General features: G+C 42.1%; 1 protein-coding gene across 4 annotated transcripts in view; it reads left to right on the forward strand.

Annotated features, from left to right (window-relative positions):
* RABEP1 (rabaptin, RAB GTPase binding effector protein 1) overlaps positions 1-15,599 on the forward strand; it is a 91,968-nt gene that overhangs the window by 24,227 nt on the left and 52,142 nt on the right. For 3 of the 4 annotated variants that reach the window (XM_075904383.2, XM_075904384.2, XM_089772039.1), the window contains exons 2-4: positions 2,833-2,961; positions 11,935-12,138; positions 14,241-14,401. In XM_075904383.2, coding sequence (XP_075760498.1) covers positions 2,833-2,961; positions 11,935-12,138; positions 14,241-14,401 — 494 coding nt within the window. The remainder of the gene's footprint in view (positions 1-2,832; positions 2,962-11,934; positions 12,139-14,240; positions 14,402-15,599) is intronic. The other variant, XM_075904385.2, reaches the window with a different exon arrangement.

Raw genomic sequence — 15,599 nt, forward strand, 5'->3', positions numbered from 1 at the left:
AAATCCCCCCTCTCTCTTCGCTTCTGCAGACCAAACAAACCCAAATCCCTCAGTCTCTCCTCATAGGTCATGCGCTGCAGCCCCCTAGTCATTTTGGTTGCCCTCCGCTGGACCCTCTCCAATGCATCCACATCCTTTCTATAGTGGGGGGGCCCAGAACTGGACACAATATTCCAGATGTGGCCTCACCACATAAAGGGGAAGTTCTATTACAGTGAGGGGAATAAAGGGAAAGTTCTATTACAGTGAGGACAGATATTTCCAGGTACAGCAGGAGGCTGTTGACCATGACTAGAAACTAGCCTCCCCTTCCTCCTGCACCTTTTCTCCTCATCAGCATGTCGGTGGGCAAATTCAAAATGCAGAGAGCCAATGCATAGGACTTGTTTCCATTTTGAGTGATCCTGGCCGAGTGTCTCCCAAATATCAACGTCAAAGTTGCACTTCATTAAGTTATCCTTTAGCAAGTCCTAATAACGCTTCTGTTTTCCTTCTACGTTATGGTATCCTTCTTTCATCTGAGAAAACAGGACCTGTTTTGGGAGGTGATGGTCTGGCATCTGAACAATGTGATCAGTCCAGCGAAGCTGCTGACAGATGATCATTGCCTCATTACTGGTGGTCTTTGCCTCTTCAAGAATGCTAATGTTAGTGCACCTGTCTTCCTGTTTGATCTTCAAGATCTTGCGGAGGCAGTGTTGGTGATATCTGTCAAGGACTTTCAAGTGATGCCTGTATGTTGTCCAAGTTTCAGACCCATACAATAGTGTTGGGAGAAAGATGGCTTGACAGACAAGGCATTTGGTGTCTCTTCAAATGTCATGATCTTCAAAACCCTGTGCTATAAATGAGCGTAGGCTGCACTGGCATAGCGCAGATGATGTTGGAATTCTACATCAATATCTGCCTTGGATGAAAGATAACTTCCAAGGTAAAGAAAACGATCAACATTCTCCAGTGCCTTTCCGTTGATTTTAATAGATGGGGCACAGGGTACCTCATTTGGAAAGGGTTGTTAGAGCACTTTGGTTTTCTTTGAAGCTTAGGGTGAGACCAAGACCTGCATAAGCATCAGCAAACACATTCAGGATAGCCTGAAGATCTTTCTCAGAGTGGCAAAAACCACATTGTCATCAGCATACTGAAGTTCGATGATAGATGTAGTGGAAATCTTACTCTTAGCTCTTGGCCTGCTAAACCTAAACAGCTTTCCGTCCATTCTGTAGATGATTTCAACACCAGCTAGGAGCTTCCTCATTATATCTCTTGGTATTTGAAGTTGCATCTTGTAAAATGTGATATTTTTAACACACTTCTTTGTGGTGGAGAGTAATGTTACTGTCTGTGTAACATAAGCAATTGTAATATATTAGGTTCAGTAAAGATTTATCTAGCTTCTGCAATGAAGAGAGTATTACTACAAAGCAGTGACTCAGATTGCTTACATGGTGGAGCCAAAATGTCTTCATAAAATGCTGTTGTAGAACTGAAAGAGAAATAACTAACGTAAGTTCATTTGCTTGGTGGAATTATAGCATGAGAAGTGTTTAATATGTCTGTAGATTTAAAAAAAAAAAACTTTTTCGCTGTTTTCTATTTGAAATTTTGAAGATTAATCTAAAGTATGTGATATGTAACTTTCTGTTGCTTAAGATATTCTGCTACTACCTAGGAGACTAACAAAATTAATATCTTGCCTGAGGACTAGTACCAGGGAGGCAATTATAGCAAAAAGTCTTGTTTTATAGCACTATATGGTACTTTTTTTGTTGAGATTGTGAATTCTCTATCATAGAAGTTCTTTCTTTTTCTTTATGGATTGTATTTTTGTAGTCTTTTGGTATATTGTGAACCATTCCCCTGCTATTTCAAGTAATAACATCCTTGTGGCAACTATAGTAGTTGCTTGCATTGAAGATAATTCAGAAGGTACTTAATGTATATTTAGCTGTCTTAAGACAGTTGAGCAGCTTGAATTAAGGAGGAATTGGCACGAGAGTGGTAATTTCTCTCCGTACCAGTTCAAACATGCTCTGAATATCACCAGTAGTCCATAGACTAGAGTTTGACTAACTGCTCTAGCAGGAAGGAGGCAGTGGAGACAGAAGAGTATGACTTGGTTGAGGGATGGGTTTTTGCTTTTCATGTAGTATCTGATGTAGGTAACTGTTGTATACAGGCTACAGTTTTCCTTTACTAGTTACTAAATCCATAGCCAGTAATCTGTTGTTTTAATTGTAACTCCTGTATGAAGTCAAAACACGTATTACATAATGGAGGAGTTAAACGTATGCTTCTATAGGGAGAAAGTAAGAATGTGACCAGATTCCTTATATCTTCAGAATAAAATATCTTATGGTAATACAATTACTTACCATCATTCTTGTATGTGGTAAATTCCCTTTTCAAGAAAGATTCGGTATGACTCAATTTCTTTCCAATAACAGTTATTCCTAGCTGCAGTTGGCATATGTCAAAACTCCCTGTAATGAGTAGAAAAAAACAACAAATGGTCTGATAGCCATCTATATGTTTTGTTAGTCTATAAAGTGCTATCAGACCATTTGTTGTTGTTTTTTTCTGTGCAGACTGACTTGGCTCCCCCCTATGAAGCTGTGTAATGAGTAGGTCTGCTGACTCCTGTTGGTTTTAAAACAACAATAACAAAAACCTGACCAGTAATCTTGGCTTGTCTTTGGAAAACATCTAAGCTAATAATGAGTGAAAAATATATTTTAAAAGATAACCCCTAAATCTTAAAGTTGCAACATGTTGTTGTTTGGCATTCCTTAACCACTAGTGATGTACCTTACTTTTTTGTTTTTGTTCTAGCTGCTCTTCTGCAACGTGTAGCAGAATTGGAAAAAGTGAATGCAGAATTTCTGCGTACAAAGCAGCAGCTTGAGCAAGAATTTAATCAAAAGAGGGCAAAATTTAAAGAGTTATACTTGGCTAAGGAAGGTAAGTTCTAGGTTCTTTGAATTATTTTTATGCTACTCTTGAATAATCCCTGGTTAGAAAACAACTTTAGGAATGCTAAGGTGTGGTTTGTTTGTTTGTCTTTTGGCAGTTGGAGAGAAGTAGGGGTTAAAGCAGAGAGTTTAAAGCCTTTGGCAGTAGGTTGGTATTACCCTCCAGAAAATGGGAGAGTTCATACCAGACTTTTAAAGGCAATATAAAGAGGCAAAAAGGAAAATCTTAACAAATACCTGTTTACATAATTAGAGCATCAAAATATATCAGCCACATTACTTTGTAATTTATGAACGTTTTTCTTTAATGATCACACAACTACTCTCCTTTTATGTAAAAATCTTGAAATTGAGAGTGAACATAAGGTGAAAAAGAAAAAGATTATTTGACTTTTAAGTATATACCCACACTGATAGGTATGGTACTGCCAAATTCACAGTCAATTTTGGTCAGTGTCAGTTACGGGATTTAAAAAATCGTAAATTCCATTATTTCAGCTACTTAAATCTGAATTTCATAGAATTGTAAGGATTCTGACACAAAAAGGAGTTGTGTGGGAGTATTGCAAGGTTGGTGTAAGGGGGTTGCAGTAATGCTACCCTTACTTCTGTAACCAGAGAGCCGCATCTGCTGGTGGGAGATCCCAGCTCTGAAGGCAATGTAGAAGAATACTGCTACCCCCACCCACCCCCCAAAAAAACCTAACCTTGCAACCCCCTGCAACTCCCTTTTGGGTGAGGACACCTAATTTGAGAGAACTGGTCTCCCTTGTGAAATCTGTATAATGTAGGGATGTTAGATATTGTTTACCTGAATAATTGTGTAACCACACCAAATCTTATTGACTACATGATTATTCAGTAGCCCCCAGGGGCTCCCAGCCCCACTCCTGGGGAGCCCCCTGCTACCGCTTGCAGCAGCCCCTGTCTGTGGAGGGCTCAAGCTCCCCGCAGACAGGGGCTGCTAACTCCCCCTCCCCAGTCCTGCTGCTACCCCACTGCTGCCTCTCATACAGAGGTAGCAGTGCGGGGGAGGAAGGCCACTCCATGAAGCCAGCTCCTTGTGGGAAGCCATCTTAAAAGCTGGCTCCCATGGGCACCAGCTTCCACCTCCCTGCCCCTTTGCTGCCTCTTGCTTATCGGTTAATCGTTTACATGACTATATGCTTATATCCCTAGTATAATATAGGTTAAAGCACGCACAAGGCCAGATTTCACAGTGGGAAACCAGATATCAGAGTCTTCGATGCATTTTTCATGGCTGTGAATTTGGTACGGCCCTACTGATAGGAGTCAGCAAATCATCTTGGAAATGCACATTAAATTGCACAGTATCTTGCTTTTTAAAATAAAGTAATACAGGGTTCTCAAACTCTCATAGCATAGACCATGTCATGATAGCATCTGCTGGACACCACCTTCCAGTCCACAATTGTGTAATACCCTGGGAGCAATTACAGTAGTTGCTTATATGGAAAAGTTATTTTAGGAAACGGGTTGGTTAATTTTAAACTTCTGCTGATGGCTCTAGTTGTTGTTACTGTTCTGCTTTTACAGCCATGACCACTAGTGGAGACTGGTTGGTTCCTTCTTGTTTCCAGCTATTTTTGTGGTCATTTAGGCTTTTGACTACAGCAGAAGCAGCAGCTGGAAGCAAGGAGGAGTTGCCTACCACCATGTGACGTGCCAGCTTTTTACTGATCACCATTAAATGCTTCACAGACCACAGTTGGAAAACCACTGTTAATACAAACCTGCTGGAGTAAAAGTGGTGTCATCCTTTTTGACCAGTAACTTTTAACAGGAACACTTGAAGAGAAACACATTCCATGGGCTCTGTCAGTTGCATTCAGCTCATTCCACAGAATGTTTTTGTGTTTTGAATAATTGATGAGCCTGATTAACTGTAACCTAAGCAACCAAACTTACATAGCTAAAAATTGACAAATAAAAGTAGTTATTTTTAATAACATTCTTTGAGAAAAAAGGATAACCTACCAGCTCATGTAGCTGCTTTTGTCCCATCTTCTACAGCAGGTATCTTCTATTTAAATGCTGGCTTGATTTGCTGACTTCTTTAATCCTAACAGCTTTCTTATCTAAAAAAATATAAAACAGTGAAACCCAGAAAAATTGCATTAAAACTTCAACTTCTTTATTTTTCTGCTCTCATAAAGGGATGTTAGGTATCGTTTAATTGAATAATTGTGTAACCTCACTAAATCTTAGAAGTTACATGATTATTCAATAGTCCCCAGGGTGTGGTTGGCAGCTAGTGTGTTTCTGGCCCCACTCCCTGGGAACTCACTGCTACCTGCACTGTTGCCTCTGATGCAGCATTGTATCAGAAGCAGCATTGCGGGGTGGCAGGCAGGAGCCGATTTAAAAATCAGCTCCCTGCGCAGACTGTCTCCCGCCTACTGCCCCATGCTATTGCCTCGGATACAGAGGTAGCATCACAGCGCAGCAGGAGCTTCTATCTGTGGGAGAAACAAGCTCACTGCAGATAGGGGCTGCTCAGGCATCCTGCCTGCTCTCCCCTCCCCTGTGCTGCTGAAGCTCCATGAAACTGGTGTTCATGGGGAGCCAGCTTTTCACTGGCTTCTGCCTGTGCCTCACCCCTGCCTCTGTGGGAGGCAGCAAGGAGCAGGCAAGTGGCTCAGCAGGAGCCAATTTGTGTGGGGAGCTGGCTTTCTGCATGTACCTGGCTCCCTCCTTACCCTCTGCTCTGCTGCCTCTCTATCATAGCAGCAGCGCAGTGGGTGGGGCAGCAGAAAGCTCCACAGGAGCCAGTACACATGCAGAGCCAGCTTAAAAAATGGCTCCCCTCGTCTACTGACTCCTCCCTGCCCCCTTCCCTACTGTTGCCTCTATGGGAGGCAAGGAGGAGGATGACAGGCGACTCTGTGGGAGGGGTCACGTGCAGGGAGACAGCTTTTACGATGACTCCCCATGGACACCAGCTCCCTCCTCCCCCTTCTTCCCCCATTGCCTCTGTATCAGAGGCAGCAAGGGTCAGGGGAGTGTGTGTAGTCTTTTGGTTAACTAATAAGGTCAGGCTTATCGGTTAATCGTGTGAACAACTATATGCTAATAGCCCTACTCTCATACTCAGTATTGCTGGCATATTGGAGGCCATCGCAATAATGAGTTTTTCTAGCTATCAGGAGAAAGGAAATGAAAATGTAAAGAGATGACACTGCTGGACTATGGTCAGCAACAGCAACCTCCCTCCCCAAAATAAAATTGTTAGAACTCACTTTGCCTCTTGGCATTTTCTTCACTTAGGTGCAGAGACACCAAAGTGAAGGAGGTGCCACTGAAAACCCTAGCATAAGTTCTTTGCTCTTTCAGCACCCCAGAGTCTTGGGTAGAATATCCCTTCCGTTGTGTTTGTACACTGCCTTGTATAAATAGGTCTACCCTTAATTTGGCCCTTTGGGAAGATTACTGTAATACAAATGATAAAGAATAAAAATATTAAAGCTTTTTATAAGTCTTAACTGATGAATGTCAGTATCATCCCTTTGAAGTGGACAAGTACTCTCATCACCATTTTATGGGCAGGGAAATTGTGGCAGAAAGATGAAATGATTATTTGAGGTCACCCCGGCAGTATGTAGTAAAGTCAGAATACACATTGAGTGGCTCCCAGTCCTCTGTTGTAACCTCAAGATTATACTTCCTGCCAGGTAACTGGCTTCTTGATGGTGTCCATTTTGGTAAATAGGCCTTTGTGGCGGTATTGTGGATGGTGGTGGTGGCTAACAGATATTAAAGCATAGCAGCAGAAATTACCACAGATTTTTTTTTCTTCATTAGTCTGTTACAAATTTGACGAGTCATTTTAACTAACACAATGTTAAACAACATAAGTCAGTGTATATGTGTGGGGGGGAACATCTTATTTAACTGGTTGTGGGGAAAAGTTAGCTGGTTGTGGGGAAAAGTCTTCTGGAACTGTAGGACTCTCCTGTGGACTTTAGTATTTTGGTGTATTTTCATTTGTTTTGTGTATAATGGTGGTGGCGGCGGCAGCCTATGATATCCAGGAGATCAGACAAGATGATCTCATAGGGTCACACAAGACCATACTCTGACTGTGTCTTGATGTCCCTCTCTCTTTGCTGACTGCAAAGTAGCGTTTAACATCACATTAGTTAACTTGACTCCTTAAGGCCATATTGTCATGTTCAATGAAGACCAGGCCGAAGTGTGAACTGATATGTAACCTTGTTTGATTAGTTTTCTACTAAGACTTACCCAGTATTGCCCAGGTCCTTCAGGGCAGGGCCTTGGGAATGTGGTGGTGGGATGCAGGAGCATGTTCTCACCTCCCCCCAAAGTCTACCCCCTAGCCCTCCCGGAGCCTGTTCTCTCCCCTTCTCCCCCCTTGGCGCTGCAGCCAAGGGATGGGAGGTGGGGAAAGGATTTGGGGTGCTACTTACCAGTGTGCTGGCAGGCAAGATGGTGGAGCCCCAGCCCTGCTGGCCACTCCCTTGGTGGTATGCCTGCCTCCAGTGGCCACTCTGCATGTAGCTCTCCCTTGTGGGCATGCTGTCCCCCAGTGACTACTCTCATATTATGTCTGTCCGAAAGCAGCCCCTCCCTTTGCATGTTATAGAAAATGGTCCCTTTCCTAGGATTTCTGGTTCTCCTGGCACAGCCAAACTCTGACCTTGATTTAAGTTAGCAGAAGAGGAAACTGCATATCAAATTTGGTGGCCTTAGCTCTTACCGTTTAGGAGGAGTTCTGAACAAATGGACTTGCAGACAGACACAGATGCAGTCTAAGGTAGATAGATAGATCATCACTGTACTGTCTCTTGAGGAAAATATTTCTGCAGAAAACTATATGTATGCATTCTATTTACAATACAAAACATGCACTTAAAAAAAGGCCAAAAAAAAATATGTTCATGTGACTCATTTTATACCTAATTTTTAAGACATTTCCATAAACCTTGCAAGGTCAGGAATTTAGTAATTTATGGAGTTTCTGTTTAAATAGAGCAGGAGTTGAGAATTTATTATGAGATCTGAAAGGGAAAAGAAAGTGATTGAAAGCAGTAGAACTATAAATACTTAAGGCTGATAAATATTACTATAAAAGCTGTAAAAACTACACAAATGTTATTCAGGAAAGAAAGTCATAATAGTAATAGTTAAGGTGCCTTGTACTTGCAGAACACAAGACATGGACTTGTGCACAGTCCTTGTGTTCTATGGCACTTTGGTATAACAGGCTGAAAATTCTGCAGTAGCTTCTTTTAAATAAAAATGGAAGGTTTTATGAATTCAGTATGAAAATAAATATAAGCCGGTACAGGTTCAACCTCTTTGGTGTGGACTTCAGTGGTCCAGCATCCTTGTGGGTGGTCCTGGGCTGGAGCACTCATGGAGTAAAGCTCTGTCCTCTGCTCAGCAACACCTCCCCCACCCTCCCAGAGCTTCCAGTGTGATGCAAATAAGCTTTTTGCAGTGCTCTAGCTCAGGGAAGGAGAGGGAGGAATGGAGATGGAACATGCTCTGGGAGAACAGGCAAGATGGCTGTGGAGCTCTGCTGCCAGTGGCAGGAGCTGGGAGCATAGCCCAGCTGCTGTGGGAGCTGCACTCCTGGGGCTCCACCTCCACCCTGCCTCTTCCCTTGAACACCCTCCCTCCAATTACTGCTGAGTCAATGCAACATAATTTGTTGGGGAAAAGTCAGCATGGTTTCTGTAAAGGAAAATCATGCCTTACTATCTCTACTAGAGTTCTTGAGGGGGTCAACAAGCATGTGGACAAGGCGGATCCAGCGAATATAGTGTACTTAAATTTCCAGAAAGCCTTTGATAGGGTCCCTCTCCAAAGGCTCTTAAGTAAAGTTAGTTATCATGGGTTAAGAGGGAAGGTCCTCTCATGGGTTGATAACTTGTTAAAAGACAGGAAACAAGGGGTAGGAATAAATGGTGAGTTTTTAGATCAGAGAGGGGTAATTCATGGTGTCCCGCAAGGGTTGGTTCTGGGACCAATCTTATTCAACTTTTTATAAAAGATCTGGAGAAAGGGGTAAACAGCGAGGTGGCAAAATTTGCAGGTAATACTAAACTGCTCAAGATAGTTAAGAACAAAGCAGACTGTGAAGATCTTTAAAAGGATCTCACAAAACTAGGTGATTGGGCAACAAAATGGCAAATTAATTTTAATTTTAATAAATGCAAAGTAATGCACATTGGAAAAAATAATCCTAACTATACGTACAAAATGGTGGGGACTAATTTAGCTATAACTCCTTGAGAGAGAGCTTGGAGTCATTGTGGCTAGTTCTCTGAAAACATCCACTCAATGTGCAGCGGCAGTCAAAAGCAAACAGAATGTTAGGAACCATTAAAAAAGGGATAGAGAATATTTTATTGCCATAAATCCATGGTATGCCCACATCTTGAATACTGTGTACAGATGTGATCACCTTATCCCAAAAAAGATATATTGGCATTGGAAAAGGTTCAGAAAAGGGCAACAGAAATGATTAGGTGTTTGGAACAGGTGCCATATAAAGAGAGATGAGAAATACCTAGGATTTTTCAGCTTAGAAAAGAGGAGATGTGACAGAAGTCTATAAAATCATGACAGATATGGAGAAAGTGAATAAGGAACAGTTATTTACTTGTTCCCATAACATAAGAACTAGGGGTCACCAGATGAAATTAGTAGGTAGCAGGTTTAAAACAAACAAAAGGAAGTTTTTATTCACTCAGCACACAGTCAACCTGTGGAACTCCTTGCCAGAGGAGGTTGTGAAGACCAGGACTTTAACAAGGTTCAAGAAAGAACTAAATAAATTCGTGGAGGTTAGGTCCATCAATATTTATTAGCCTCTGTTTTTCAGGGGCTGGAAATGGATGACAGGAGAGGGATCACTTGAATATTTCCTATTTCTGTTCACTCCCTCTCGCGCATCTGGCATTGGCTGCTGTTGGAAGACTGAGCTAGATGGACCTTTGATCTGATCCTTTATGGCCGTTCTTACGTTATGTTTTTATATTCTTAAGTCCCTGTGCTGCCGCTGTAGCGAAGCCCCACAGTTAGCAGTAGGAGAGGGGCTGGCGTTAACGTCCCCTGGCCTGGCTGATTCCTGGTTCGGGCCCAGTCAGGTCCCGAGTTTGACAGACCAGGGAGGTACAGCCTGTGCGACTTTGTTTCTGTTTGGCTGTTCAGTTCATTTTATCCTTTTTTTTTTTTTTTTTTTTTTTTTTTTTTTTTCACATCTGCAGTTTTCAATGTGTCAGAGATGGTTATACTGACAACACCTCAGCTGCAGCATATCAGGAATGGGAAGGGGAAATATCAGTTCTAGCCGTTGGGTAGGTTGAGCCTTTTTGCATTGGAGAAACATGGGAAGCAGTTTGGTCTTGTGGTATCAGTACATTAGCTTCATGAAGTATTTTTCCTTTGGTGTTGATAGGGGGGATCTGGTAGGTCAGATTGATGTTCAGTGGTGGTTTGGAAATATTCTCGGAGACGGAGGCGGCGAAAAAAAGCCTCAAGGTCACCACAAAATTGTATCCAGTTTGTGGGGGATGTGGGGCAGAAAGAGAGACCCTGGGACAAGACAGACTCTTCTGCTGGATTGAGTTTGTAGCTGGAGAGGTTAACAATATTATCCGGTGGGTTGAGGCAGTTGCTGTTGTAGCCAGTGGTATGGAGCAGGTTAGAAAATTTATTGTCTTTTCTTTGTTGTAGGGAATAGAAGTGTGTATAGTAGATTTCTTGTCTGGTGGAACAAAAGTCTTGCAAGGTGTCAGTCGGTGTGGATGTTTGTCTTGAGATGAGATGATCTAAGTTAGAAATGTCATTCTTGATGGTTTTCTGTTTCTTGTATAAAATACTTATCAGGTGGTTTCTTAATTTCTTGGATAGTACTGCTTTAGCTTCATGATTCTGTATTAAATTATCATCTTTAGGATTCGGACTTAATCCTCCATTGAAATGAATGGTATAGCCTACTTCTTGGAGAGGTATTGTTTCAGGTTGTCTGCAGACACAGGAAGATATACAGAATTTGTTTGTGCTCTATTATATTTGAACATTACATGTTGTTAGAAGTTGGGCAGTGTAGCCACTGTTTGTTGTAATTTCCACCCCCAAGAAGTGGTGTTTTCGTTGTCAACAGGAAAGCGTGCCTGCCAACAATGCATTGTTTACACTGACACTTAACGCAGCAAAACTTGTCTTTTGGGGGGTGATTTTGTCACTCGAATGCCAGTGTAGACCCAAGGCCACAAAGCAAATTGGTAGCAAAACCAAGCGATCTTCCTAATTTCAGTTCTATCCTCTGACTTTCAGATCATTCTCCTTCCCAGTATGTGAGTTACATGAAAGTGAAATTGTTAAAAGTACAATTAATTTACTTGGCATATTGTTTGATAGGTGATATTTACACTGTTTGCTTTCTACGGGTTGAACTTCTCTAGTCTGGCACCCTCGGGGCCTAACCAATGCCGAACCAGAAAATTTGCTGAATCATGGGAGTTCAGTATTGTCTAGCAGCATTGCTAACACTTCCACTGCCTACAGGGCTCTTAGAAGACATTTAAGGGTAAATTAGAGCTAAATAATAGCACAGAACACTAAGATGGCTGTAAACAAACTTTATGGGGCCACGGGAAACTTGGTGACACCCATGATAAGTGATGTTTCAGCTTAATAAAATCATGCCAGACCAAGGATGTTGCTGATCTAGAGAGGTTCAACCTGTAGTAAGTAGTATCTTCAATCTCTACGGTGCATGAATTTGAAACAAATAAAGAAGGAACTTGAGGAGCAGAGAAATTGAAGTGTTACTTAAAGATCTGTTAGCTATCATGGATAAAGTTTTAAATTTCAGACTCTTATTTTCCTTTACTAAAACATCCATTTCTGAAGCAGTTAATTCAAATTGAATTTGTTAAAATTAAATGGAAATAATACTTAATTTCAGAGGACCTAAAAAGGCAAAATGCAGTACTGCAAGCAGCTCAAGATGATCTTGGACAGCTACGGACACAACTATTGGAAGCCCAGGCAGAAATGGAGAATATCAAAGCTGTAGCCACAGTGTCTGAAAATACAAAGCAGGAAGCTATTGATGAGGTGAAGAGGCAGTGGCAAGAAGAAGTAGCTTCACTGCAAGCTATAATGAAAGGTAAGGCCAGAGGAAGCTAGCTACTGCTGCTGAAACAAGGTAAAATACCTATAAGGGGGTACATTCTGATAGTAATTTAAAATGTAACAGCTATTATGATAACTATTTTTGCGAGGAGTACACAAAGCGATTATCATAGCCTGAGTCTTTGCTGTTGGCTGTAGGTATTGTAGAAACCTACTTTATACGTATTTACTCCAGAGAATATAGCTTTTCACGTAATTTGGGGTGGTAGGCAAGGTTGCTCTGCAATTTCTCCCTGTGGGATCAGTCTGACACAGTAGGCATTCACCGTTTTCATCTGAGAGTTTTGGCTGACTGCCTGCAGCAGGATATCCATGCAGTAAGCTTGGCACAGTAAGTCTTTTAACAGTAAAATAAGAAATTGAAAATGTGTCTGTCTGTCCTTTAAATAAAGAAACAAAGTCTCAAATGCAAGCACTGGTTGTAGCACTTGAAGGCAAGGCCCTGACCTTCTGGGTCTGCACTAAGAAGCCCTTCCTTTCTTCCCGTCTCCCCCAGTTCTGCCACTGATGACAAGTAGGCAAGCCTTTTTAACTGCACTGCTGGCTCTTGATTGATGAGTACTTGATGAGTATTTCCTTCAGGCTTTTGTAGGCCGGTGGAGTACTATCCTGCTGGTAACACGGTCTGAGTGAATTTTCCTTTAACAGTGTCAAGCTCTAATGCCTCGCACTAGGGAGCAGAGAGGTCCTCCTACACTTTCTCATAGTTGGCATGCAAATATAATTTGGCTTGTTGTTAATACACAAATAACAGAATTAGACTATTATAGAAAAATAGAGTCCCCAACCAAGATCAAGGCCCCATTGTGTTAGCTGATACACAGACATGCCTTGAAGCATTTATAATCTAAATAGACAAGCAGAGTGACCTTACAAAATTTAGTCTTTTTTGTGTTTTAGGGGATGTGGTTGTAATTTTTGTTGTTACTCCTTTTTTAAGATAGGGGATTTTGATTTGCATAGTGTTTAGATTGCTATGAGCAGAATTTGTAAATCAAAATATAAATAGGATATTTGAGCAAAATGACTCTTGGCTATAATAAAGAAGGCTATTTAAACTAATTTTGGTAATCTAGACTAAATTTTAGTACTCTGGATCTGTTAATCACTTGATAGTTTTCTGGGCAAATTACAGTTTGTTCCATTCATTGTTAGCTCTTTGTTCAGTGTGATCAACTAAAGATATGACAAATCTATAGAAATATTTAGTGTATCATAGGGCACAATAAATGTTACAGTTGCTGCCTTGGACTGCCTATGGCCAATTTAGAGGCCCTTAAATAGTTATCTTAAAATAGATACATCTCTTAAAAATATCTTTGTGATGATTTTTAGAAGATCATTGTTTGACTTTTTTTTCCCTCTGAATAATGATCGTTTAAAAATATGGACATTTTACTTGTTTCATTTAAAAAAAATCAAAATCCTAAATTCTATATTAAATTTTAGGGAGATAGAAAATTGCCTGTGCATCTGTTTAATTAGTGGTAAAAAGTCTGTAATTTTATTTATTTCTCACTAACAGAATCCTGAATGGTCTGTAAAGATTCAGAAATTGTGTTGAATCATATTTTCATGTCCTTGTAATGATTTCTGGTAATGGAATCTAATACACACCAGGGGGGACAAGGTCAGGTCTATACTGTGACATATCTCAGCATACATGTACAAGACAAAGCTTATTTCTGAATCTCCCTGCTCTTTATGAGATTGCATTACTGCAAAGACCGTGTACTCAGCCCCTGGAGGGGAAGAGAATGATTTGACTCACTCAATAGTGATGCTCTTGGCCAATTTGGAAGAACAGTTGACTAGTTCTGTAAGTGGAGTTTCAAATTGTATTCAGCAGGAAGGGTTGTGTCTATAATGCAGATCTCTGGGGGACAGGGAGAAGTTAGAAAATGAAAAAGATTTAGCCTTGAAGGTCGCATAGATGTGAAAGGATTCTACAAAACAAACAGCAAGCTGTGCACGAACATTCTAAACTCTGAATGTGATTCTTTGGAACTGCATAAGTTGTAGTTTTACACTCTAATTTACACTGATAATGAAAGTTTCTGTGACATTGTTTTATAGAAACTGTTCATGAATATGAGCTCCAGTTTCATCACAGGCTGGAACAAGAACGAGCTCAGTGGGGCCAATATCGGGAAAATGTTGAAAGGGAAATAGCAGACTTGAGAAGGCGACTGTCTGAAGGTCAAGAAGAGGAAAATCTGGAAAATGAAATGAAAAAGGTATGCTGAAATCAAAGTAAAGTGAGGTGGTAGTTAAAGTGTTTCTACTCTTTCAGATGACTTAAGATGTACTTTAGAAAGAGCAGTAAGACCTACAGGCAGTCCCCGGGTTACGTACAAGATAGGGACTATAGGTTTGTTCTTAAGTTGAATTTGTATGTAAGTCGGAACTGGCTCCAGATTCAGCCGCTGCTGCTGAAACTGACCAGGGACTGACTACAGGAAGCTGGAGGCAGAATTGCTCTGCCCCCAGCTTCCTGGAATCAGCCACTGATCAGTTTCAACAGCGGCTGAATCTCGAGCCTGGGACAGAACAGCTGGGCTGCCAGGTAGGTTCCTGCAGGACCAACCTGGCAGCACCCCAGCTGCTCTACCCCAGGGTCCACAACAAAAGCCTGGTCTGCTGGGGAGGGGAGGGGGGGGGCGCACTAGCTGTGCCCCCTCCACCCCCTAGCAGACCAGGGACACGGGGAGCAAAGCTGCAGCGGCGGCGGGGTGCCGCGCCTCTGAGGCTTTGCCAGAGCAAAGCCTCAGAGGCGCGGGACCCCTCCGCTTCCCCGGCTTTGCTCCAGGTGTCCCTGGTCTGCTGGAGACGGTCACCAGCAGACCAGAGGCACCGGGAGCAAAGCGGCGGCGGGGTGCCGCGCCTCTGAGGCTTTGCCAGAGCAAAGCTCAGAGGCGCGGGACCCCTCCGCCTCCCCGGCTTTGCTCCAGGTGTCCCTGGTCTGCTGGAGACGGTCCCCAGCAGACCAGGGGCACCCGGAGCAGCTTTTCTCGCCCCGGAGGTCGAGGTGGCGGGACCGCTGCGCTCTGGGCGGTCCCGCTGCCTGCGAGCTCCAGGGCGAGAGAGCCCCGTTCGTAAGTGCGGATCCGACATAAGTCGGATCTGCGTAACTCGGGGACTGCCTGTAGTCCTATAAACCATTACTTATTTGTTCAATTGAAGTCACTAAAACATGGTCCTGCAGTTGTATGTTAGTCTGGTGTAGCTGAAACAAAAAACAGGGCTATGTAGCACTTTAAAAACTAACAAGATGGTTTATTAGGTGACAATTGGAATTTTACTGTATTTGGAATCTTAAAATATCTGCTGGTGATGACCTAACTGTTGCCAGCCTTTAAGAAACGTTTTAAAGATTAGATTAATCTTTCTTAAAATATCATTGCCTAGTATATGAGTGACTCTTTTCTAGCTTAG

The sequence above is a fragment of the Pelodiscus sinensis genome, chromosome 21 (assembly GCF_052426305.1).
Source record: "Pelodiscus sinensis isolate ZL-2025 chromosome 21, ASM5242630v1, whole genome shotgun sequence".
In the NCBI taxonomy this organism is placed as follows: Eukaryota; Metazoa; Chordata; order Testudines; family Trionychidae; genus Pelodiscus; species Pelodiscus sinensis.